The sequence below is a fragment of the Mauremys mutica genome, chromosome 2 (genome assembly GCF_020497125.1).
Source record: "Mauremys mutica isolate MM-2020 ecotype Southern chromosome 2, ASM2049712v1, whole genome shotgun sequence".
Classification (NCBI taxonomy): domain Eukaryota; kingdom Metazoa; phylum Chordata; order Testudines; family Geoemydidae; genus Mauremys; species Mauremys mutica.
This window is the reverse complement of record NC_059073.1, coordinates 177,155,673-177,182,512: the sequence shown is the minus strand read 5'-3', so window position 1 is coordinate 177,182,512 and position 26,840 is coordinate 177,155,673. Positions and strand designations below refer to the sequence as shown.

General features: G+C 47.3%; 2 protein-coding genes across 2 annotated transcripts in view; one reads left to right on the top strand and one right to left on the bottom strand.

Moving 5' to 3' along the window:
- The window catches only part of EXOC3 (exocyst complex component 3), a 38,765-nt gene extending 28,228 nt beyond the window's left edge, over positions 1-10,537 (bottom strand). Inside the window, exons 1-2 of the mRNA XM_045006815.1 lie at positions 10,400-10,537; positions 1,986-2,176 (exon numbers count right to left, since the gene is read on the bottom strand). Coding sequence (XP_044862750.1) covers positions 1,986-2,129 — 144 coding nt within the window. The 5' untranslated portion in view covers positions 2,130-2,176; positions 10,400-10,537. The remainder of the gene's footprint in view (positions 1-1,985; positions 2,177-10,399) is intronic.
- Positions 5,209-26,840, top strand: part of LOC123364581 (dynein axonemal heavy chain 5-like) — a 317,201-nt gene continuing 295,569 nt past the window's right edge. The window contains exons 1-4 of the mRNA XM_045006814.1: positions 5,209-5,310; positions 9,630-9,815; positions 19,783-19,922; positions 21,371-21,558. Coding sequence (XP_044862749.1) covers positions 19,882-19,922; positions 21,371-21,558 — 229 coding nt within the window. The 5' untranslated portion in view covers positions 5,209-5,310; positions 9,630-9,815; positions 19,783-19,881. The remainder of the gene's footprint in view (positions 5,311-9,629; positions 9,816-19,782; positions 19,923-21,370; positions 21,559-26,840) is intronic.

The window sequence follows — 26,840 nt, the reverse complement described above, 5'->3', positions numbered from 1 at the left end:
TTTTGTTTGTAACCAAACCCGTCTCTATCTTTCTTGCTTAGAATCACTTAAATCTCTGTTCTTTATTAAGAAACTTATTCTTCTTTTATTACAAAATCCTCTCAGTACTATGTATTAAACTGAAGTGTGAGTTTTCAGCTAACCTAACAGGCTAATGTGTGTTCTGCCTCTTTTGAGGTAGCAAACCTAATAATTTCTATGAGTGTCCAGTGAGAGGGACTGGACGCTGCAGGGGGGACAATCTCCAGGGAACTCAGGAATTGGGGTTCTCTGACCTGAAAGGCAGGGTTTAGACTGGCAGAGTCTTGCAGAGTTTGTTGGCATGGCAGACAGGCTGGGGTGACAGGAAGCCAACAAAGCTTCACAGCAGCAAAGCTGTCACTTTTGTAAAGGCAAGGGGGTGGTAACAGTGGCTCACAGTTCTATGCAGGACAGAACAGTCAGTTCCACATATCAAACAAAAACTCTTCAATTAGGCCCCCAGTGTGGGACAGCATTTAAAATCAGCTGGGATGCATCAAAGCATGTCCAGTACATACAGTGGGTTGATGGAAGTCAGAACATGAAATAAAGTAATTTTTAAAAATGAAGAATAACTGAGATAACAGGGTAATCAGAAAAGAAAACAATGGATCTGGAAACTGGAAGAGACTTCAAAAGATATGTCAAGAGCCACTACAGGTCAATGGAAGCTCTGTTGCTTACCTCAGTCAGATAAAAACTGACTTGAAGTATTCTGAGGTATTAGTGGTTTAGTTGAACACGAGGCATGCAAACCAGCACCCTGACCACAACAAAAAGCCTTCAGAGTTATAGAAGTTATTGGCAATCTCATGATGGAAGCTCTAGAACCAAGTGGGAACCCTGTATGGTATCTTTAAAAAATATTTATTTTGTATCCTCAAACAGGTGTTGTGAGGCTAAATTAATTAGATGTTTTTAAGGTATTTTGAGATCCTCAGAACAAATGAACTGCAAGTATTATTCTTATTCTTAAATATCTGCTCCCTCTGTCTCTTCCAAGTCAGATATGCAGTTCTTAATTATAATATCGTATTTTTCTGTCATCACTGCAGACCCAATACAGCTACAAATAGATACCAGGTCTTTTACTACCTCATCTATCTGTAGAATTGCCACTTAACTTTCATTTCCACTTTCATAACTGTGAACCCTCCCTTAGCTGGATTATGAAACTGAGATAAGAAATTCTTGTCAGTTCCCCTTCTTTGATCATTAGGGTACTGGATCTTCAGGAAAGGGGAACAAAGTTATGAAGTCCCACTCTCACGTCCTTGAAAAAACCTTCTACCCCAGCCTTCTGCAGATACAGGGAGAATACTCCTCCTCATTTAAGGACTCGTTGGCAATAGGAGAAATTCAGATGTATATCGCAAATTACTGTTGCTTAAAATAATTTAAATTTAATAAGAAATCAACAAATTCACACATCTAAACATTTAAATAAAGGCAAACAGGACAAGGATTTTCCCAGCCTTCAGACAAGCCACAGGCGCCTTTCCCTTCTTGAATCATACATACTACAGTCTTTAGAATCTGCAGGTATCCTCTATAAACCAAAGTAAAATCAGTGGCTAAATTTTTAGAATGGATCTTTTTTGAGAAGCAATCTCCAAGTTTTATTGAAACATTAATTGCCAGTGTTATAACGGAGCCTTGTTTTCTTAGATATTAAAATGCATCAGCAATAGGGGGTGCCTAGTGCTGAACTGTAGCAGTTGTAGGGTCTGAGGGTATTCAGGGTATTTGAGTGATTATCTAGAAGCACAATGAATTATGAAGTTATAATCAATATACAGCTTTCAGTCATGCAAAATTTAGTACGTACTTGTACAATTGTTTTTTGGCATAGTGATTGTACTGAGCAAAGACTAAACTCCAAGACTTAAAACAATCTGAACAGAAAGTAAAGATTTCTGCTTTGTTATGAACTTTGTTGATGCTCAGCTCTATTAGTTTCATACCTTTAGTCGAGCTTCCACTGAGGCTTTCTTACGAGCTTCCCTTCTGCGGTACTGCTCCACTTTATCCAACTGGTCAGGTCGCTGAAGCATTCCAGCCACCCTTTGTACAGCTGTTGCAACTGCTTCCCTGTCTGTTTCCTCCATTGCTGAGCAGTGTCTCAAAATGCAAAAGCCTTCATAATTTAACAGGTCTGGATGAAAAGCATAAAATGTTTAGAAAAATCTATTTCAATTTGATAGTTACTTATCACTTCTGAATAAACATTTCCAATACATTACTTAAAGAGAAAGCCAATTTTGGCAACAAGAGTGTAACAAATAGCATCACTATTATAAACACCAGTAAAACAGCAGCAAAATATAAAAAAAATTAAGCATTTTATTGTATTGTTCTACTTTAAGCATTTCCTTTGGTTAATAGTTCTTCCTAAAACATTGCTATACAAATTGCTCTAATTAAGTTTGTCAACAATTTGATTGCAAACCTAATATTTTCCTTTTGCAAATCAGGAATCAGATTATGCACCTAGAGTGGATACTAAAGGGGAATGAGAGGTATATGAGGAGGAATTCTCCATGCAAGGGCCATATAAAACCGCTATTCTTGTGCTGGGAGGGCTACAAGGACTGCTCTGATCTAGCACTCAGGGATGCAAATCATGCAGGGCTCTCTCTTTCTCCACTGACATCAGCCTAGAGTGTGTCACGAGGGAGGAGAGAAACATAATTTAAGGCAATAAAGTCGGGAAATCTGGAGATTGTACACAAATTATGTAAACCATAATTTGCATATTTAATAGATGTGTACAGGCCCGCCGACAGCTTCTGTCCCACTGGAAATAATAGAAGCCACTTTAATATAGAGCAATTTTTGTAGGATTTCTCATGGGGGAGAAAAAATTCAATGTGTCTTTTAAAAATAAGTTCAATCAACAACACAAATACTTCAAGCATAATTGTACGATTATTCTATTGCGATGGGGCAAAGTTAAGCTTGTTTGGGAACCCAAATTGCATTTTCATACTTTAACATCTTTGGATTTCTTTTAAGTTTAACCTTAACTCTGAATTTCCTGGGATTCTATTTTTTTTTAATAGTAACAATATCCTTGTAATGTATTTTACCCTAAATTACTGACATGTACCCTCAGTCTTAACTTCATTGTACCAGTTTTCGTCTGGGTATTATTAGTATCTTTAGATCCTACCCCTTCTTATCCACTTCCCCTTCCCATATTAGAACTCACATCTATTCAAGGAAAAAAACCACAGTATATCCTTCTGTTAAAGGGAAAAGTACCGCAAACACTCAATATACTCCTTTGACACTTCAAGTATTTTGTTATTTCAGAACATTTTTTTCCAGATAAAGCACAAGCACAGATGTAGTACTGATTTGAAGAACATATGTGATTTGATATTGATTTGAAGAATATTTGAAGGCTTTTATCTAAACACAAAAATGCACCTGAAAAACAAAGCCAGAAAAGCGTATGTTCTTATGCTCTGTCACTAAGAATGTCTACATTGCATCTGGGAGTGAGCCTCCCCGCCCAGTTCCAGCATGAGCTACAACATCAAAGCAATGTCTACACGGCTATTTTTAGTATTCTAGCACCACCCCTACTACTATGAGTCTGTGGACCTGGGCTGGAAATTCACTCCCATATGCAGTTTAGAGATACCCTAAGGTTCCTAGTAAATTTCCAAATCTGCCAAAGACCACCACCTAATTTATAAATTGCATAACAATATACATAACCTAATTTGTTTTTGCATTGTTAATAAAAGCAACTTATTTCAGTGGTAAGTTCATAAATGTAAATAAATACAGTGCCCATCTATAAAATAAAGGGAAAAAAAGGAGATTACAGACCAGCCAGCTTAACTTCTGTATCCAGAAAGACAATGAAGCAAATAACTAAGCAATCAATTTGCAAACATCTGGAAGATTATAAGGTGATAAGTAACAGTCAGCATGGATTTGTCAAAAACAAATCGTGTCAAATCAACCTGATAGCTTTCTTTGACCGGGTAACAAGCCTTGTGGATGGGAGGAAGCAGTAGACGTGGTATAGCTTAACTTTAGTAAAGCTTTTGATACTGTCTTGCATGACCTTCTCATAAATAAACTAGGGAGCAACCTAGATGGAGCTATTAAAAGCTGAGTGCAAAACTGGTTGGAAAATCGTTCCCAGAGAATAGTTATCAGTGGTTCACAGTCATACTGGAAGGGCATAACAAGTGGAGTCCCTCAGGGATCAGTTCTGTGTCCGGTTCTGTTTAATATCTTCATCAATGATTCAGATAATGGCATAGAGAGTACACTTATAAAGTTTGTGGATACCACCAAGCTGGGAGGGGTTGCATGCACTTTGGAGGATAGGATTAAAATTCAAAATGATCTGGACAAACTGGAGAAATGGTCTGAAGTAAATAGGATGAAATTCAATAAGGACAAATGCAAAGTACTCCATTTAGGAAGGAACAACCAGTTGCTCACATAGAAAATGGGAAATGACTGCCTAGGAAGGAGTACTGTGGAAAGGGATCTGGGGATCATAGTGGATCACAAGCTAAATATGAGTCAACAGTGTAACGCTGTTGCAAAAAAAAGCAAACATCATTATGGGATGTATTAGCAGGAGTGTTGTAAGCAAGGCGTGAGAAGCAATTCTTCTGCTCTACTCCGTGCTGATTAGGCCTCAACTGAAGTACTGTGTCCAGTTCTAGGCACATTTCAGGAAAGATGTGGACAAACTGGAGAGAGCCCAGAGAAGAGCAACTAAAATGATTAAAGATCTAGAAAATACGACCTATGAGGGAAGATTGAAAAAAAATTGGGTTTGTTTAGTCTGGAAAAGAGAAGACTGAGAAGGGACATGGTAACAGTTTTCAAATATGTAAAAGGTTGTTACAAGGAGGAGGAAGAAAAATTGTTTTCCTTAACCTCTGAGGATAGGTCAAGAAGCAATGGGCTTAAATTGCAGCAAGGAAGGTTTAGGTTGGACATTAGGAAAAACTTCCTAATTGTCAGGGTGGTTAAACACTGGAATAAATTGCCTAGGGAGGTTGTGGAATCTCCATCACTGGAGATTTTTAAGAGGAAGTTAGACAAACACCTGTCAGGAATTAGTCCTGCCACGAGTGCAGGGGACTGGACTAGATGACCTCTTGAGGTCCCTTTGAGTTCTATGATTCATAAAGCCGGATCTTTGCCCATTGTGACTGTAAAGACCAGCATGGGAGGTTTGGGGCATCATCTATGACAGGAGTGGGCAAACTTTTTGGCCTGAAGGCCACATCTGGGTATGGAAATTATATGGTGGGCCAGAAATGCTAACAGAATTAGGGGTTGGGATGTGGGAGGAGGTGAGGGCTACAGCTGGGTGTGCGGGCTCTGGGGTGGAGCCACAAATGAAGAGTTTGGGGTGTGGGAGGGGGCTCTGAGCTGGGGCAGGAGGTTGGATTGCGGGGCGGATGAGGGCTCCAGCTGGGGGTGCAGGCTCGGGGGTAGGACTGGAAATGAGGGGTTTGGGGTGCAGGAGGGTGCTCTGGGCTGGGATGGAGGGCGGGAGGGGGATCAGGGTTGAGGCAGGGGGTTGGGGCACGGGAGGAGGTTAGAGGTGCAGGCTCTGGGCGGCGCTTACCTCAGGCTACTCCCAAAAGCAGCGGCACATCCCCCTCTGGCTCCTACGTGGAGGCATAGCCAGGTGGCTCAGCGTGCTGCCCCATCCACAGGCGCTGCCCCTGCAGCTCCTGGAAGCAGCGGCATGTCCCCCCTCTGGCTCCTATGCAGAGGCGTGGCGCTGGCCAGATAGCTCTGCGCACTGCCCTGTCCATAGGTGCTGCCTGTGCAGCTCCTATTGGCCATGGTTCCCGGCCAATGAACTCTGCAGAGCTGGCACCTGGGGTGGGGGCAGCGTGCAGAGCCTCCTGGCTGCCCCAAGTGTAGGAGCTGGAGGGGGGACATGCTGCTGCTTCCAGGAGCCAGGCGGAGAGGGGCAAGCCCCTGACACTGCTCCCCAGTGGGTGCTCGAGGGATGGATTAAAAGGTCTGATGGGCTGGCGGGCTGTAGTTTGCCCACCCCTGATCTATGAGAATCATTGACACTTTCCTTTGTGACGGGAGGGTGTCAATCATTTTTGAAAAGGCAATGGTGAGGCCCCACTTCAAGGAACCATTTCTTGACTTTAACAATCTTAACCAACTACCACCCTGTCTCTAAGCCCCTGTGTTTAACAAACTGTATTAATAAGGGGGCTTTGCGGGCTTTCCAGACTCATCTCAATCTGATCCTCAGTCTCTACTAGCTTAATTTTAGACGTGGATTTAGTATAGAGATTGTCAACCATCAATGAAAATACCATCTCCTCCTGGGACAGACACAAATAAAGTGTATATGCTGGATTTGTTGACTTTATTAGCAAATTATTACATCATTTAATAGCATTTGAAAAATTCACTTATTAGTAGCACATAAGAGATATTATTCTAGTAAGTAAGAAGGCCCAAGCTGTTAAAGTTTAAGTTCTTTAGAAAATTAAGTTAAAAATAAGGTTTTCAGATTTACAGCTGTCAAGGTAATCTTCTAAATGTGAACTTATTAACCAGTGATGTATTGTCTCTCTCAGAGCGTAGACAAACAGCTCCAGTGCCTTTGCTGCTGTTCATGGTTTTCCTAAGCAGCAGACTCTATTTAGTTCACTGCTACTACTCAACATTGAAGGTAGCAAGCTAACAAAAATCATGTCAATTTCACTTAGCCGCTGTTTGGGAAAACCATGAGAAACCTCAGCAGCAGACACTGGAACAACTACCCTATCATCCTCTGACCTCCAGTGAGGCCAGAGCTTAGACTATGAAAATTAACCCAGACACTCTACTCTCTGATTGGACTCGGACAACAGTAGGGAACTTCCACCCAGTCACATCTCCTCCACCCCCAAATAACACATCTTGGGAAGTCCCCTGTGATGTTCTCTAATTAAAATATGATCATGCAAATCATTGCTGCTACCACTGTTATATAATTGCAATGAATCTTATACAAAGTGTGACGCATGGCCAGAAGGGGTTAAGCAGCTTGCAGGATAAATGAACCAGAACCAACCTGTAGAGACATGTTAGAAAGTATATAAATGGTAATTAGGGCCATTCCATGGTAGATAGGCTAGAACTTTGAAATGCAAACCTATACTGTATTGTTAGAAATTAGAGGTGATACTAATTGTGTGTGTGTACACCAAGGCTGTCGATTAATTGCAGTTAACTCACGCGATTAACAAAAAAATTAATGATTAATCGCACTGTTAAACAACAGAATACCAATTGAAAATTTTTAAACGTTTGGATGTTTTTCTACATTTTCAAATATATTGATTTCTATTACAACACAGTACAAAGTGTACAGTGCTCACTTTATATTATTTTTATTACAAATATTTGCACTTTAAAAAATATAAACAAAAGAAATAGTATTTTCCAATTCACCTCATACAAGTACTGTAGTGCAATCTCCTTATCATGAAAGTGTAACTTACAAATGTAGATTTTGTTATTACATAACTGCACTCAAAAACAAAACAATGTAAAACTTTAGAGCCTACAAGTCCACTCAGTCCTACTTCTTGTTCAGCCAATTGCTAAGACAAAACAACAGTTATGGGAGATACTGCTGACTGCTTCTTATTTACAATGTCAACTGAAAGTGAGAACAGACGTTCGCATGGCACGTTTGTAGCCGGTGTTGCAAGGTATTTACGTGCCAGGTATATTAAACATTCATATATCCCTTTATGCTTTGGCCACCATTTCAGAGGACATGCTTCCATGCTGATGATGCTCGTTAAAAATAATAATGCGTTAATTAAATTTGTGACTGAACTCCTTGGGGGAGAACTGTATGTCTCCTGTTCTGTTTTACCTGCATTCTGCCATATATTTCTGCCATAGTTATAGCAGGCTCGGATGATGACCCAGCACATGTTCATTTTAAGAACACTTTCACAGCAGATTTGACAAAACGCAATGTGAAATTTCTAAGAATAGATACAGCACTCGACTCAAGGTTTCAGAATCTGAAGTGCCTTCCAAAATCTGAGAGGGACGAGGTGTGGAGAATGCTTTCAGATGTCTTAAGAGGAACACTCTGATACAGAAACTACAGAACCCGAACCACCAAAAAAGAAAATCAACTTTCTGCTGGTGGCATCTGACTCAGATGATGAAAATGAACATGCGTCGATCTGCTCTGCTTTGGATCCTTATCGAGCAGAACCTGTCATCAGCATGGATGCATGTCTTCTGCAATGGTGGTTGAAGTGTGAAGGGAAATATGAATCTTTAGCACATCTGGCACGTAAATATCTTGCAATGCCGGCTACAACAGTGCCATGCGAACGCCTGTTCTCACTTTCAGGTGACATTATAAACAAGACATGGTCAACATTATCTCCTACAAATTGTAACCAAACTTGTTTGTCTGATTGATTGTCTGAAGTAAGACTGAATGGACCTGTAGATTCTAAAGTTTTACATTGTTTTATTTTTGAATGCAGTAATTTTTTGTACATAATTCTACATTTGTAAGTTCAACTTTCATGATAAAGAGATTGCACTACAGTATACTTGTATTAGGTGAACTGAAATATACTATTTTCTTTGTTTTTACAGTGCAAATATTTGTAATAAAAAATAAAGTGAGCACTGTACATTTTGTATTGTGTCGTAATTGAAATCAATATATTTGAAAATGTAGAAAACATCAAAATATTTAAATAAATGGTATTCTATTATTGTTTAATCGTGTGATTAATTTTTTTAATCACTGGAGAGCCCTAGTGTGTACTCATATCTTGTTAAATGTTAGCTATGTAAATAGACAGTCCCTGTCTGTCACTATAGCTGTTGATTCAAAGATCAAAAGGAAATATTAACATTTAGATTAATCTTGGCTGAAATAATGTCACTGTCTATATATCTCTTTAAAGTTTGTGACAGACCACCTAAAGGATAAATTGCCTTATGTTAATTTGTGTAGCTAATTATCAATGATGCTTAGCAAATAGACCTACTTCAAAGTCCCCATGATTGCCTATTGTTCACCTAAGAACTATTATCTGTCAAGAGAAGGCTTGGATCTGTATAAAAGACCCTGGGGTCCTTATCCTTTTCATTTCAGATCTGTTTGATGCAGGGGAAGCTTAAGCAATGAGACTGAGATCTCCAGTCCTAACCTGGAATCACCCTGAATATAAACATTGGACTATAATCTAAAAACTAATTCTGAAAGAACTCTTTGCAGCTACAAAGCTCTGGGCACTGAGAGAAAAATAATGTAGGTTTCTGATATTCTGTTTAAAATTTTTACTGATGTAAAGTGCTCAAGGTGCTTTCACAAAGGTAGCTAATATAAATATCTAAATTAATGTTACAATACTTGTTTTAAAACAAGTTTGTACAAACTAACTGAATTATGAGACTGACATTTTTCAAGGGACAGAGAAAAGAGGAGTTGGGGAGCAGAGCGTTGCAAGATATGAGGGAGAATTGGGATTTTGTCATAAGTGGTAAGGAATTAAGAGAAAGAAGAGTAAAGACTAATTTGGGCCACCCTGCCCTCTCTTTCTTCTGTGCTTCAGGCGAGGCCCCTAATGCACAAGCTCTTCAGGACAGCAACCACATCAGGGAAGTAACAGGGCAACATTTAAAACTGCTTCCCACATTGAACACGTGATATTTGGACTCCATAAGCCAAGAGCAATGGAGAGGGCTGCTCAAAGATTCCCTGGCTACTCTTCTGCACTGGCTTCTGAAAATAAAAGACGGTAAATCCTAAAATTCAGACCATAACCCTCCAAGGTTAGAAATAATACAAGGACACTTGAACGCATACCACACAAGAGAGGGCCTATCCGATCTATCCCACTGCACCTGCATCCCAACAGCACAAAGGAAAAGGACCTGATGGTGGTTGTGACCTGCACAGGATCCCAAGCTGTCCTGAGTGAGGGTCACACCACCACACGCGGATAAGGAGAACGATTCTTCCTTACAATATCTGCACCGCTCATCATCATGAGCCAATGCGACAACCCCCAAACCCACCACAGGACCAGCCTGACCCTCCCCGCCCCGGCACCAACCCCACCTGCGCCTGCCCGGCCCCGGCCCCCCCGGACCAGCCCGGCCCCTCTCCCACCCCCCCCGCCGGCACCAATCCCACCCGGGCCGGCTGCGGTCTGTGGCGGGGGCGGCTTCCCGCAGCGCCCGGCCCCGCGGGGGGGGGGAGAGGGGGGGCTCCCCCGCCCCAGAGCCCGGCCCCGCCCGCAGCCCACCGGGCCCGCCCGCAGCCGGCTCCCCGCAGAGGCCAGGCGGAGCGACACCGGCCTCGAAGGCCGCCACCTCGTACCTGCGCTGCGAGCTCCCAGGAAGCCACTGACAGGGACCCAGGGCGCAGGCGCGGACCCCGACGCCGGAATCGTAGAGCGAGAGTCCGGCACCTCAGACTCACTGCGCAAGCGCGGAACCAATTCTCTTCTGCCCCCAGCTTCTCCTATTGCACATGCGCGGAACCCTTCCCCTTCCCCTCCCTCCCAATTCCCCGTTGCGCCTGCGCTGAAAGCTCTTCACTGCTGTCTGTGCGGGGCTCGCGCTGTCCTAGAGGGGGGTTCGCGCTCGCTTCGCGCCCTTTCCCCCTTGTGCATGTGGGGCGGGATTTGAAAGCGTCTCCTGGAGAGCAGCGTGGAAGCTGTTCCTCAGCCTGGCCCCACTGCCTGGAGCTCTGCTACCCGCGCCAGAGGCTGACTGCAGCAGCAGTAGGCTGTCATCCTCTGTGCGGGCAGCCCGAGGGGGTGAGACACACATTTGCCAGTGGGTTTCACTGGTCTTTGGACAGCGGAGGAGGGATGAAACACAGGGATCTTGGGCTCCATGCCAGGCTGTGGCGGGGAGTGTGCTGTAGTGGGCACAGGCCTTCTGCCTGTTCTCACCAAGCTTTACTTCCCCCATCCAACTTGTCCCTGTCACTACCTGTCTCTTCCCCATCCCTGGCTCTTTGTGCCAGTCCAGTTTCACATGCACACCTGTCTCCTTCACTGGAAGAGCTGTTGGATGCAGGAAGGTTGGGGTGCACTGGCAGAGATGGCGGGCATGAGGGGATTAGAGTGCATTGGCAGAGCTTGGGATGCAGGATTGGGTGAGGTGCACTGACAGAGCTGGTAGTACAGGCAGGGCCGTCCCTAACTATTCTGGGGCTCTATGCAGCCCCCCCATGGGAGGGGGCCCAGGCCTCCATGGGGGGGGGCTGGCTTGTGGGCATGGGGGAACCACCCCCCAGCACTCACTTGGGGCATGGCTGCCAGCACTGGCTCTAGACACCAGCAAACCAAGCACGTGCTTGGGGTGCCACAATTTTAGGGGTGGCATTCTGGCCACCTTTTTTTTTTTTTTCCCCCTTCGGCAGTTGTGCTCCCAGAGGTTTTTGGTTTTGTTTTTGGCTTGGAGTGGCAAAAAACCTAGAGCTGGCCCTGGGGGCTGCGGCCAGGTCCCTGCACTTCCTGCTGCAGGTGAGTGCAGGCCCGGCCTTGCTGCAGTCCTCAGGGGCGGGAAGAGGCGGGGTGAGGGCGGAGGCTTTGGGAAGGGGTGGAGTGGGGGCAAGGCTGGAGTGGAGCAGGGGTGGGAATGGGCGGGGTGGGGGGTTGGAGCAGCATGCAGCTGCGCAGGGCACCAGAAAATTTGGTGCCCCAAGTTTCCTGGTGCCCATGCAGCTGTGTACTTTGCATATGGGTGAGGATGTCCCTGGGTTCAGGGTGCACTGGCAGAGCTGGGGATGCAGGATTGGATAAGGTGTACTGGCAGAGTTGGGGGTGCAGTATAGGTGGTGGGTATCATAGGCCAGGGGAGACTAAGCCTCCCCTAACAGCCAGGCCTTGCCCACACTTCACCCCAAGGTACCCTCATGCATCCCGCTCTTCCACTTGGCCCCAGTCCAGGCTACTCCTCTTACCGTCCTTGCTCAGTCACTCCCTGAAGCCTGCCAGGGCTAGGGCCACCTGGTGCTCTGGGACTGGGGTTGCCCAGTGGGGTTGCCAGGTGTCTGGTTTTCGACCGGAACACCCAGTAGAAAAGGGACCATGGTGGCTCCGGGCCGCTTAAAGTTCAGTCAGTGGCGCAGCAGGGCTAAGGCAGGCTCCCTGCCTGCCCTGGCTCCGCATGGCTCCCGGAAGCGACCAGCATGTCCGGGTCCTAGATACAGCGGCAGCCACGGGGACTCTGCACACTGTGCCTGCCCTGAGCGCCGGCTCCGCAGCTTCCATTGGCTGAGAACCACGGCCAGTGGGAGCTGAGGTGGTGATGCCTGCGGCTGCAGACAGCACACAGAGTCCCCAGGTCCCTCTGCCAAGGAGCCAGACATGCCGGCTGTTTCCGGGAGCTGCCTGAGGTAAGCACTGCCTGGCCAGAGCCCACACCCCCTCCTGCACCCCACCCCCCTGCCCCAGCCCTGAGCCCCGCCCCACACCCTAACTCCTTCCCAGAGCCTGCACCCCCTCCTGCACTCTGAACCCATTGGCCCCAGCCTGGAGCCCCCTCCTGCATCCCAATCCCCTCATTTTTGGTCCCACCCCAGAGCCAGCACCCCCAGCCGGAGCCCTTACCTCCCCTGCACCCCAAACCCCAGCCAGGAGCCCCTTCCTGCACCCTGAACCCCTCATTTCTGGCCCCACCCTGGAGCCCTCACCCCAACCTACACCCCAGAGCTTGCACCCCCAGCCAGAGCCCTCACCCCCTTCCATACACCAACCCCCTGCCCCAGCCTGGTGAAAGTGATTGAGGGTGGGGGAGAGTGAGCGACGGAGGGAGGGGGGATGGAATGAGTGGGTGTGGGACCTCAGGGGTGGGGCAAGGGTGTTTGGTTTTGTGCAGTTAGAAAGTTGGCAACCCTACCGCCTGGCGCTTGGGCTGCCCGGTACTCCGGGGCTGAGGCCTCTCGAGCTAGAACTGAGGTGGGGCAGCTGGTGGGCTGGGACTGGGGAGTACCCGCGGGCCAGGACTTGGGGTGACTGGGGTGGGGTGCCTCCAGGCATGGTAGCGGGCTCGGGGCTCCAATGGGAGAGGGAAGAGGAGGGGCCTTGGGCAGAAGGGGTAAGGCTGGGGGCTAGCCTCCCCAAACTGGGGGCGGTTCATGCGCCACCCATGGGATGCAGGATTGGGTGAGATGTGCTGGCAGAGTATGGGGTGCAGGATTGGATATGTTGCACTGGCGGAGATTATGGTGCAAGGACATTGGGGTGCACTGGTAGAGCTGGGAGGTACAGGAAGTTTGGGATCAGGGCATTGAGTGCACTTGTAATGCTGGGGGGCAGGGTGGTTGGGGTGCACTGGCAGGGCTGGGGCTGCAAGGTGGTTGGGGTGCAGGAAGGATGAGGTCCACTGGTAGAAATGGGAGGGTTAGGGGGTTAGGATGCACTGACAGAGCTTGGGGATCCCATGTCACCTTCACCCGAGCCCCCAATCTCTCTCACTTGCCTACCATCCATCCCCAAAACCCCATTGCAGCCCCAAACCCTTCTCTCCCTTTCCCCCACTTCTCCATCCCCAATATTTCTCCCATGGGAAGCATTCACATCTTATTTTTTTCCCCAGAAAATACTTTTGATTATGTTCCCCCAAAAATGAAATTGCCACCCATGACTCACAAATTGCAGCAACCTCCAGTCACTGAGTTCAATATTCCTTATGTCTTAGGAGGGTGCTTATGATGAACTTATCCTTAGTTGTGTTAATTGAAGGGTAAGCTTGATAAGTTTATGGAGGGGATGGTATAATGGGATAGCCTAATTTTGGCAGTTAGTTCGTCTTTGACTACTAGCAGTAAATAAGCCCAATGGCTTGTGATGGGATGTTAGATGGGTTGGTATCTGAGTTATTACAGAGAATTCTTTCCTGGATGTCTGGCTGGTGAGTCTTGCCCACATGCTCAGGGTTTAGCTGATCGCCATATTTGAGGTCGGGAAGGAATTTTTGGCCAGGGAAGATTGGCAGAAGCCCTGGGGGTTTTTCGCCTTCCTCTGCAGTGTGGGGCATGGATCACTTGCTGGAAGGTTCTCTGCACCTTGAAGTCTTTAAACCATGATTTGAGGACTTCAATGGCTCAGGCACAGGTTTGATACGGGAGTCGGGGAGTGAGATTCTGTGGCCTGCATTGCGCAGGAGGTCAGACTAGATCAGGGGTCTCAAACATGCGGCCCGCGGGCCGCATGCGGCCCTCGGAGCTCTTCCCTGCGGCCCGCGGAGCTCCCCCAGTTACTTCCTGTCGCCGCCAAACTCCCCTCACCCCCGCCCCCCTCCCCGAGTTATTTTCTGTGCCTAAGCTCCCCGTGCGCTGCTCCCCAATGTTTGGGGCCGGGTCTCTCCCCTGGCCCCACCTGCCGCCCCCACGCGCCTCCCCCCAGTGTCTCCCGGCCCCCACTTGCTGCCCCCTCACCGCCGGGGAGACTGCCCGGGAGCTCATGCTGACTCCACTCCTCTGCTATGCCGGCTTCCGGCATCACCTGCTGCCGCAGGGTCCTAGCGCCCCCCTGCACTAGGGCCAGGGCACGCTGCCCTTCCCCTGCCCTAGTCCTGAGACTCTCCAATGCCTCAAACCCCTCACCCTCAGCCCCACAGCCCTCACCCCTGCACCCCCTCCTATCCCCAAACTCCGTCCCAAAACCTGCACCCCCACCCCCTGCCGCAGCCTGGAGCCTGCACCGAGCACAGAGCCTGCACTCCAGACCCCCTCCCCCACCCAAACTCCCTCCCAGAGCCTTAGGCAGTAAATCTAAGTGCGTGTTTTGTCCTTTGAGTGAGGTGCATTACTGAGTGTATATATTTATTAAAACTGCTTGGAAATGACTTCGTCAAAAAAAAGAACACTCATGGAAGAAAAGAGAGTTTTCCAAGACAAATGGGAGAATTTATATTTTTTCACAGAGGTAAAAGATAAAATTCAATGCCTTATTTGTCAGCAAACGATTGCTGTTCCCAAGGAGTATAACGTGCGTCGGCACTATGACACGATGCACCGTGAAAAATATGATGCATTCACCGGAAAAATCCGAGAGGAAAAAGTTCAGCAACTTAAAGCAGCATTTGCCAAGCAAAGAAATTTATTTTCAGGGATTAACAAGTCTAGCGAAGATTCAGTAAGAGCAAGTTTTGTGATAAGCGAAATGATAGCTAAATCATCGCGACCTTTTACAGAAGGCTTATTCATAAAAGAATGTCTTATGAAGGCCAGTGAAATTTTATGTCCTGATAGGAAGAAAGTTTTTGAAGGCATAAGCTTGTCTGCAAATACAGTTGCCTGCAGGATAACGGATTTAGCTGATAATGTGCAAAAACAATTGATTCAAATGGCAAAAGACTTTGAAGTATTTTCAATTGCTCTTGATGAGAGTACAGATGTATCAGATACCGCACAGTGTGCAGTGTTCATTAGAGGTGTGGACTGCAATTTGAATATAACTGAAGAATTGCTAGACTTAATGCCACTGAAGGGTACCACAACGGGACGTGACATATTTCAAGGATTGGAAGAGTGCATTGAAAAAGCTGCGCTGCCATGGAACAAACTCGTATCTTTGGCTACGGACGGTGCGCCATCAATGTGCTCTGAAAACATTGGTGTGGTTGGATTATTGAAGACCAAACTGAACAGCCTCAATATACCAGGAATTAGCTTCACCAGTATACATTGTATTTTGCACCAAGAAGCCCTGTGTAGTAAAAGTCTACAAATGAAAGAAGTTATGGATGTAGTTGTTAAAACTGTTAATTTTATACGTGCACGAGGGCTGAATCACAGACAGTTCACTTCTTTTCTAGCAAGTATGGACAGTGAATATGAGGAACTTCTGTATCACACTCAAGTTAGATGGCTGAGTCGTGGAAATGTTTTGAAGCATTTTTTGCACTTAAAGAGGAGATTGATTCCTTCATGAAAATGAAAAACAAGGAGGTTCCACAGCTTGCTGATTCCACTTTTATCTGCAACCTTGCTTTTCTAACAGATGTAACTGATCACCTGAATGCACTGAACTTGAAACTTCAGGGTAGAAAACAGGTGATAACACAGATGTATGACAGTATTAAGTCATTCAAAGTCAAGCTTACTTTATGGGGGAAACAGCTGACTGCTGGCAATTTGGTCCATTTCTCAACTCTGAATTCCTTAGGAAAAGTTGAACCCAAATCCTTGAAAGAATATGCAGAGATCATTTCTAACTTACACAAACAGTTTGATGTGCGGTTTAAAGATTTCAAGGCACTTGAACCACATTTTCAACTTTTTTCCACACCATTTGCTGTTGAAATTGACAATGTTGCAGAGGAAATGCAGATGGAGTTAGTGGAGCTTCAGTGTGACACGATTTTGAAGCAGAAGTATACAGATGTTGGAATTCCAGAATTCTACAGGTTTCTTTCACAAGAAAGATTTCCCATGTTATTCTCTGCTTCTGCAAGGATAATGGCAATGTTTGGAAGTACATATATATGTGAACAGTTTTTCTCTTCCATGAAGATTAACAAATCTGTGTTAAGGTCAAGGCTCACTGATGAACATTTGCAAGCAACACTGAGATTGGTTTCGTCTCAGGATATCAAACCTAATATTGATGCTCTGGTTGATGCAAAACGCTGCCAGCTAAGTGGCCAAAAATGAAATGACTGTCAAAATTAGCACTGACGTTTCACATTACAGTTAAAGAAGTTAATAAAAAAGTTAATAAATTGACTTTTAATAGCATACTATATTTTAATACTATACTACTATATTACTCTTCATTTTTTTTTCTGCCTACCTCCAGGCGCTTCCCGCCGCCAAACAGCTGTTGGTGGCGCTTAGCACTTTCCAGGAGGGAGGGGGGAGGAGCGGGGAGCCGCGCGCTTAGGGGAGGAGGTGGAGAAGAGACAGGGCAGGGGCGGGGCCTCATGGAAGGGGTGGATTGGGGGTGGGGCCAGGGGCAGCAAGGGGGCGTGTCAGTGATGCGGCCCTCGGCCAATGCACTAGTCCTCATGCGGCCCTCGGGGTCATTTGAGTTTGAGACCCCTGGACTAGATGATCATAATGGTCCCTTCTGACCTTAAAGTCTATGATTCTATGATTCACAGTCATCAAGAGGTCTGTGATTCATCCAGTCATTTATCTCAGTTTAACAATACAAGGAAGCAGAAGCGAACAGTTTTTTGGGGATGGCCTGGAACTCCTTGGTCAGATGACTGCACATTTGGACTGCCTCATGCTTCCATGAGGGATACCAAATTTAAAGCAATCTGAGTAACTGTTTGGATTTTCGAGCACTTACAAGAGTTGAGTTTAAAGTGCATAAAATGGCCGGGATGGAAACATTCTAGCCATTTTTCTGTACTCGTGCATGGGCAGTGTAAAAATGTACATTTTCTTAAATACTGTTCTCAATTTGGGTCCCCCAAAGATTTAGTGTGTGCCATGAACTACCTTGGGCAAAACTCAACAGACGTAGACCATTTTCACTTGCATCACATCAATAATATGATTTGTAATATGAGTGCAGGGGACTGGACTAGATGACCTCTCGAGGTCCCTTCCAGTTCTATGACTTTATGATTCTAGCTCTGGGCAAAAAAACCACAACCCACCTAGAAACGTGTTAAATTTTTAAAAAAATGTTCAGGGTTTATGCTTCCAGAACCCCTGGCTCAAATTACACAGGGCAGTGTTGCAGTGAGAGACAATGCAGAGGCTGGAGTAGCAGTGAGATTCCTCACTACCCAGTGAAATCGAGCTGAAATCACTAAGAACTGGGCTAAGTGGCAGAACCTCAGAACTCGGCATTGCAGAGGTGGCAGTAAGCAGTGGCAGAGAGAACAGTGGCAGCAGTGGCACGTGGTGGCAGAGATAGCGGCAAACGGCAGCAGAGAGAGCAGCAGTGCTGAGCAGTGGCAGAGGCGTCAGCCAGTGGCCAACAGTGGCAGTGGCTGCTGGCAGCGGCAGCGGCATTGCTCAGTGCCTCCCCGATATTTTCAGGGGTGAGAAGTGAACCCATGTAAATGCACCACTGAATTCTGGGATTTCTGTGACTCAAACTGTGATGCTGACAAACCAGGTGCTAGCTCTTGCCCAGGCTGCAGGCATTAGCTAAGAACTAACAACCTCATAGCTGGAGACCAGGTTAGTTTTGTTCAAAATAGGTTAATATATTATAAGAATGTATGAAGTGTTTAGATGCAATGAAATGCTTGTAAATTGCTTCATACATTAATCTCACTTGTAATGTCGGTATTCCATGCTGTAAGAAAATATGTAAATTTTGCTTTATAACTTTGAAAATGTTTGCTCTGAACTTGTGAACTCAGGCATGGGAATTGTCTCTTCTGCCCATTCAGAAGGACTATCAAAATCAGATTGGCCATCAAGGAACATCGCAATACAAAGGATTGGTTAATGGCCATATCACACCCTGGAAATGCTATGTGAAAGGAAGCATGCCCTGTGGATTTGGAAGCTGAATGAAGGAAATAAAACAAAATGACAGGAAAATTTTCCATCTCTCTTCGTTGTTTAAATTCTGACAGGGCCAGAGACTCTAAACTGAAGCAGAGATCCCCAGGGGTTACCCCTGAGTCCGCTTTGAATTGACAGATCATGACAACTGTGTCACTCTTACGATTTAGATATCTCATTTGTGCATATATGTCTGCTTGCTTTAACCTGTAAATAACTCTCATTTCTTTTCTGTAGTTAATAAACCTTTATGTAGTTTATTACAGGTTTGGCTATGGGCATTGTCTTTGGTGTAAGATCTAGGGTACTAATTGATCTTTGCGTAAGTGACTGGTCTCTTGGGACTGGAAGCAACCTGAATATTGTATGAATTTTGGTGGGAGTGACCATTTATCACTAAGTCCGGTTTGTCTGGGTCGCAAGATATACTGGACAGTCTAAGGCAGCGTTTTTCAAACTTCGGGTTATGACCCAGTACTGGGTTGCAGCATGTCAGGCACTGGGTCGCTCTGGTCAGCACCAGCAACCGAGACATTAAAAGTCCCATCGGCGGTGCTGCCCAGCTAAGGCAGGCTAGTGCCTACCTGTTTTGACACCGCGCTGTGCTCTGGAAGCGGCCAGCAGTGGGGCCATGAGGCTCCATGCACTGTGCCTGCCCCGAGCACTGGCTCCGCACTCCCATTGGCCGGAACTTGGGAGGGGGAACGGTGCCTGTGGGCGAGAGTCGCGCAAAGCTGCTTGTGTGCCTCCACCTAGGAGCCAGACCTGCTGCTGGTCACTTCCGGGGCGCAGTGTGCTCCACGGTGTCAGGACAGGCAGAAAGCCTGCCTCTGCACCCCAGCTGTGCCGCTGACCGGTAGCTGCCAGAGGTAAGTCTGCACCCCAACCCTGTGCCCCAATTCCCCGCCCCATCCCTGAGCCCTCCCCAAACCTGGAACCCCTTCCTGCACCCCAAGCCCCTCATCCCAGCCCCAGAGCCCCCACCCCGCAGCCCTCACTCCTGCACCCCAACCCTCTGCCCCAGCCCTGAGCCCCTCCCACAGCCGAAGCCCCTCATCCCCAGCTCCGTTGGGTCATGGGCATCAACAGTTTTCTTCAACTGGGTCACCAGAAAAAGGGTTTGAAAATCACTGGTCTAAGGGGACTGTCTGTGAAACTCCATGGTAAGCTTGTTATAGTGATCTAGGAGTTCACTTTTATTACTGCCTTGGTGAATCTAATTTTAGAACACATCATCGGTTTGGGGTGTCTACCCTGCTTCTTAACAGTCTGCCCTGAGGTTGGTATTCTTGCTTGTAAGCCATTATGGACAGCGTGACACAGACAACCAACTGTGAGAGGAGTGCAGCAGAGGGAAGGGGAGTGGCATGTTAAAGGGACATCTGTCCATTGGACTTTCACACCAGAGGTGGGTAACTGAGGCAAAGTTGCCCAATGTGCTGTGGGGCAGGTGTTTACTTATGGTTTACATGCTTTTGAATTGTTGTTGCGGTGTTTTCCCAAATGAATGCTGGTTTCCCTTTCCCTTTTAATAAAAGTTTTCTTTTGTGATATGCAGACTCAGTGCTTGCGAGTGGGAAAGTGTTGCCTCTTAGAGGCACCTAGAGGTGGTATTTAGTTTTCCCACATTACTGGGTGAAGGCTTGAGCCATTTCTGTTTTGCTATGTTTAGAGAGCCCCTAGAAAATATTGAACCCAGCCCTTGTCCTGCGAACACCACCTCGCAGAGGGGTTACAGGTAATACATTTAAAACAAATTAGGGAAATGTCAGATATTGTCAGATATTGTCAATACAGCAGCAACACAAATAGCAAGCAATAGAATGTATTTCATATTCATCTCTAAACAGCCTTGCCCCAGCAGAGAGAGATGAAGAAATGCCAACTGAAAGTAATTGCTAAATCTTTTTTCTGAAATGGGTGTAGTAACTTTCACATAGTACAGAGCACAGGCAATTGCATAATGTAACCTGAAGAGAATACAAAGAATTTCCAGCTCCCTGGGAGGTTGTTTTTAAGAAGAAACACTTCATTGCTGGGATACAGCTAACTATGCCCTCCCATGAGTCAGTGTACAATTCCACTGTGTGTACGTATGCTCCATAGCAACAGCACATTAGCAAGTGGGGAGGCTCAAGGGAGCTGTTTGTTTGGAGATTTCCCTTCTCTTAGGGTGAAAATTAAATTACATGAAAAAGACTGATGGGCAATAATGAAATGAAACCCTCAGCAGGCAAAGTGGGGAATAGGGAGAGATGAGGTGTCTCTAGGGCTCTGGAGTCTTTTGCTGGGTTTGCAAGAATTGCTGTAGCTGCTGAGGAATTCAGAGTGCCCAGGAAGACAGCAAACTCAAAAACCTGCTGAGAGAGTAAGCAAGTCTCCCAGCTCCTTGTGCCCCAGGCTTCTCTGCAGGACCTGCAACAGAGCTTACAGTAGGAGCTTACGCTCTCCCCAGAAGGGTGAGTTTCTAACTCCAATAATTGCAAATCTGAGCAAGGGATAATGACAGAGACAATCATAAAAACTCTCAGGATAGTTGCATCAAGGACAAATAGAGAGGGGCTTTTATTGTTTTGCAAACCACCAGCTGGGGTAGTTTTGCAAAACTAAAGCTGTGGGTAGTTTGGAGCTAAGTCCCATTTTAACTGAATTTGCTAAATCCTGAGATGGGAAGCAATTGGATCAGTGGTTTTGTGTACTGCTAGTCAAAAGTCCCCTGTTCTGTAGTGGTGGATGCTATAAATGGAAAAAAAACCTTGAAGGTGTAATAAATGTGCACCTTTCTTTTAATGTTACCAGGACAGTTTGTGAACGTCACTGTCCAGCTGTCAGTCATCTTCTATCTCATTGTCTTAGGTTACTTTGTGTGCTGCTGCAGATGGAGGCGGCAGGGGGATGTGTGGCTGAATCAGGGGGCGGAGGGGAGCTCAGCCTTGCTACTCCTGAACCTGCACAGCAAGAAGCAGACCAAGAGCCAAGAGAGGCCTTAGCTGTCTCCAAGCCTGATGCTGAGCTCAGTCCGCCTCTCATCACTATCAACAAAGGTAGGGGAAGAAATAATGGGAAACGCTTTATATTGACACTATCTGGGAAATGGTTTTCTAGGAACATAAAAATAAACTCACTATTCAGTAGAATTTTTCACTTTAAAACAGGCCCCTGCACCTGTAGGGAAGGTAGAGCCTAGATTAACAAAGGCTCAGAATCACAAACCTCACGGGGTGCTGAAGGCCCAGCGGTCCAGCCTAACGAGGCAGTGACGTTGCGTGGCTTATCCCGGAGAAAGAGTGAGACCCCTAGGGAGTCTGGCACCCTGAAGGGGTCCTCTCAGAGACTGTTCCAAAGCTGGGGCCATAGCACCAATCCTGTGACAACATTGTTCGGTACTTTCAATTAAATGATACAGACAATAAGGCGAGGGCTTCTTTAGGAGACAGGAAAAGCAATATTTTGGAGTTATAACTAGAGCAAAAGAGGAAAGAGCTCAACAAAAATAGGTAGCAACAGATTCATAGAACTACGGATTAGAAAAAAATGTTGACAGATAACTAATACTATGGGGAAATTGAATATGCTGGTGATAAACATTACTGAAAACCTCTCAGGTATACATAACAGAATTTCTATGAGAAAGAAAATAGATGTGACAAGTTGTGGGTTCATGAACTTGAAGCGGTTCAAAAGTAATCTCACCAGTTAAAATGTGATCAGCAAGAGGAAGTTACACATCCTAGTGAAATGTGTGTTTTCCATTGTAATCATAGTAACTTTCATATTCCAGTTATTCCATATGCTGAAGTTATTAAAACCTAACTGGAAGTAGGAGGCTTGCCAAAAATATGTGAGATTGATTATGAAAATTTAGATGAAGAAATAACAGAGAAGTTTTAGAGGCAATAGCAAGTATGAAAAGTGGTGAAATTCCAGGGTCTAACAGTTTTCCAGCTTAATTTTAAAATTGTATTTAGGAGGTATTTTTTGGTTCTTTAATGGATATTATTAATACTGCTATGGAAGCGTAGCCCTTTTTAATTATTTCCATCTTGCTCTGCCCTGACTGGCTGTGAAGCCTCTCAAATAAAATTTGAAACAAAAACCTTCACACCAAAATAGTCCTTTTCTCCCCAGGCATTTCAGCTGGGGTGCAGTTTTCCTAATGTTCCTCCACAGTTTGGAAGCAGAGTCAGAACATTTCAGTCTCAACCTCCCTTGCCTGGGAGAGTTTAGTCCATAGTCCACAAAGGAAGTCAACAAACTATCATTGATACATATAACAACCTGTCCTGAACTCAGAGGTAATCAGCCCTGATCCAGCAATGCACGTACGCATGTGCTTAGCTTTAAGCATCTGAGTAAATCCATTGTCTTCTTTGAGATCCCTCATACACTTAAAGGTAAGCACATTCTGGAGTGTTTTGCTGGATCAGGGCTAGAGTTCTGAGCACTTTGCAGGACTGTGACCTTATTACTGTTGCTCCTTTGGTCTGAGCAGTTAACAGATATTCTGGACATTGCAGCTTGCATGGGTGGCGGGTATCATAGGCTGGGGGAAGCTCTGCCTCCCCAAATATTGAGGCGTGGCCCCACCAATGCTCTGCCCCCAGGCTTCTTTCTGCCTGCTTCCCGCTTGTGGCTGGAGTCCAGTTTCCCTCTGGGGTGGCCTTGGCTTGGGCTGTGCCACCCGCCCTCCTAGTGCTCCAGGGCTGGGGTGGGGGGTGTTGCGGCCATGCTGCCCGTTCTCCTGATGCTCTGGGGCTGGGTCGGGGTTGTGGACATGCCACCTGCTCTCCTTTCGCTGCAGGGCTGGGGGGCTGCAGCCACGCTGCCTGCCCTCCCAGTGCTCCGGGGCAGGGGGAGCTGCGGCCGCACTGCCAGCCTCCTGGAGCTCCGGGGCTGCGGGGGAGCTAGGCTGGGGTGGGGGCTGGCAGCTCCGGTGGAGGGGCTCTGGGCTCCGGTGTGGGGGGGAGACGTGGAAGGGCGGGGTCTCAGGTGGAAGGGGTGTGGCTGAGGCCTAGCCTCCCCTACCTGGCGATTCACACGCTACCCATGGCAGCTCTTTTCCATTTGGAGAACTCCAAGCCTGCCTTTCCAGCTTCCACTCTGCCCGAAAAGCCACACCACCAGAATTTCTCCTGCTTTTTCTTTGCTTTGTGTCTGCTCTGTGGTTCACTGTTTACACATGCCCTGATGGACAGCAGCAACCATATCAATCCCTGGCCCCTGAGTTTGCATTCACTTTAGTCCTTGGGCAATGGCGTTCATTGTTTTAGCTATCACTAAATGAAGGGGCATTTAATCGATCCCTCATTCACCTGAATGGAAGGTGACTAGCATGACCATCAGCTTCACTGTAGTTTCTGATTGATCAGACATGTTTGCTGGGATCCTCCCAACATCTAGCATAACAATATAGTGCTGAATCAGGGCCTCAACATCCAAATGTCCTAATAGCCAGACACACTCACAGACTCTTCCATTCCACAACAGACTCCCTGTCTATTCCAACATACAGCCACCTACCATGCATGCACCCAGTTCTTCACAGTCACACACAAGCTCAGGGCATCTGCACCTGTACCGTATTGTCCCGAGTATAGGCCGCACTTTTTTCCCCTAATTTAAGTATTTAAACTAGGGGTGCGGCCTATAAGCGGGATCTTGCAAAAAAAAAAACAATAAAAATACTTTCAATCCCAGCCGCAGCGGGGATTTAAAGAGCTCTGGGCTCCCCGCCGCAGCGGGCAGCCTAGAGCCCTCTGAGTCCCGGCCGTGGCTGGGATTTAAAGGGCTCTGGGCTCCCCGCCGCGGCGGGCAGCCCAGAGCCCTCTGATTCCCCGCCGCGGCTGGGATTGAAAGCGCTCCGGGCTTCCCGCCGCGGCGGGCAGCCCAGAGCGCTCTGATTCCCCGCCGCGGCTGGGATTTAAAGGGCTCTGGGCTCCCCGCCGCGACGGGCAGCCCGGAGCGCTCTGATTCCCCGCCGCGGCTGGGATTTAAAGGGCTCTGGGCTCCCCGCCGCGGCGGGCAGCCCAGAGCGCTCTGATTTCCCGCCGCGGCTGGGATTGAAAGGGCTCTGGGCTCCCCGCCGCGGCGGTCAGCCCAGAGCCCTCTGAGTCCCGGCCGCGGCTGGGGTTTCAAGGGCTCTGGGCTCCCCGCCGCGGCGGGCGGCCCAGAGCCCGCGGATTCCCCGCCGCGGCGGGGATTGAAAGCGCTCCGGGCTTCCCGCCGCGGCGGGCAGCCCAGAGCGCTCTGATTCCCGGCCGCGGCTGAGATTTAAAGGGCTCTGGGCTCCCCGCCGCGGCAGACAGCCCAGAGCGCTCTGATTCCCGGCCGCGGCTGAGATTTAAAGGGCTCTGGGCTCCCCACCGCGGCAGACAGCCCAGAGCCCTCTGAGTCCCAGCCGCGGCTGGGATTTAAAGGGCTCTGGGCTCCCCGCCGCGGTAGACAGCCCAGAGCCCTCTGAGTCCCAGCTGCGGCTGAGATTTTCTTTAAGTTAAAAAAAGTTAAAAATTTATTTTTTTTAAAATAGCACCAAACTTTAAGGGTGCGGCTTATAATCAGGAGCGGCCTATACTCGGAACAATACGGTATTTCCGCTCAGTGGTCCAGCAAAGGCATCCACTCTCAGGCTTCCAGCTCCCGAGCCATTGCTTTCTTCCGTGGAGTCCTGTGTCCCTGTTTCTCCTGACCAGAGTATCTCTAGGTTGAACAGTTCCTTGTCTTCACTGTGTTATTCCCAGAAAAGAAGAGTCTGCCTAAGCAGGCCTGTTTGCCTCCCCCTTCAGTGACAGAACGCAGCGTGACTGCCCTTAGTTATAAGTTATCTCACAACTTTTCCTAAGCAAGCATATTTTATTCTTAAGGTAAAAGCACTACAGAGAAAACACATTAAAACAATAAAAGAACCCATACCCATGCTAATAAGCTTACCAGAGATCATCCTCCACCCCCCGCCAAATGCTCTGGTCAGAGTGTCAGTCCTTCCAACCGTTCCCTACGAATCCCCTCCCCCGTGCTGTGGAATGGAGATCTTGTCCATTTGTTGGATCAGATCAAAAGGTCTGAGGCTGTTTAAAACCAGGTTTCTTATCCAGAAATCCGCTCTTTGTCTGTTGGTCCCAGGAGAATCTAGTCTGAACAATATATGTGAACCTCTCTAGGATGGTGGTTTGAAAGGACTGATAACTGAAAGAATTACTTTTGCAGACACCATCCTAGAGCAGTTACATATTATCTCACAATAACACTTGAACAATTACATTTTGAATAGTATGGACCCCCAAAGTATTAAACTCAATTCAGTAAGGTCTGTCCAGGATATTGTTAATTTATCATGTTAACGTTGTGTGTTAGTGTGACTGTGAGGAAAGGGATTTGCATTGTGGATAATTGTGGTTTGGAAAGGAAAGCAACTTTGTTGTGTGGCTGAGGAGTCTATGGGTACGTCTACACTACAAGACTATTTCGAATCTACTTAATTCGAATTTGTGGAATTGACCTTATGAAGTCGAATTTGTGTATCCACACTAAATACACTAATTCGACTGTCTGAGTCCACAGTAATGGGGCCAGCGTCGACTTTGGAAGCGGTGCACTGTGGGAAGCTATCCCACAGTTCCCGCAGTCCCCGCTGCCCATTGGAATGCTGGGTAGAGCCCCCAATGCCTGCTGGGGGGAAAAATGTGTCGAGGGTGGTTTTGGGTAACTGTCATCATTCAACCGTCACTCCCGCCCTCTCTCCTTGAAAGCGCCGGCGGGAAATCTGTTCGCGCCCTTCTCTGGTCGGTTACAGCTCGGACGCCACAGCACTGCGAGCATGGAGCCCGCTGCGATCATCGCTGCACTTATGGCCGTTGTCAACTCCTCGCACCTTATCGTCCACCTCTTCCACAGTCAGCTGCTGAGAAATCGGGCGAGGAGGCTCCGTCAGTGCGGTGAGGACAGGAAGTCACAGAGTGGCGCAGACCTCTCACAAAGCAGGGTACGCCGCGCAGTGGAGATCATGGTGGCAATGGGTCAAGTTCATGGTGTGGAATGGCGATTCTGGGCCCGGGAAACAAGCACGGACTGGTGGGACCGCATAGTGCTGCAGGTCTGGGATGAATCACAGTGGCTGCGAAACTTCAGGATGCGTAAGGGCACTTTCCTTGAACTCTGTGACTTGCTGTCCCCTGCCCTGAAGCGCCAGGACACCCGGATGCGAGCAGCCCTGACTGTGCAGAAGCGAGTGGCCATAGCCCTCTGGAAAGTTGCAACGCCAGACAGCTACCGGTCAGTAGCGAACCACTTTGGCGTGGGCAAATCTACCGTAGGGCTTGCTGTGATTCAA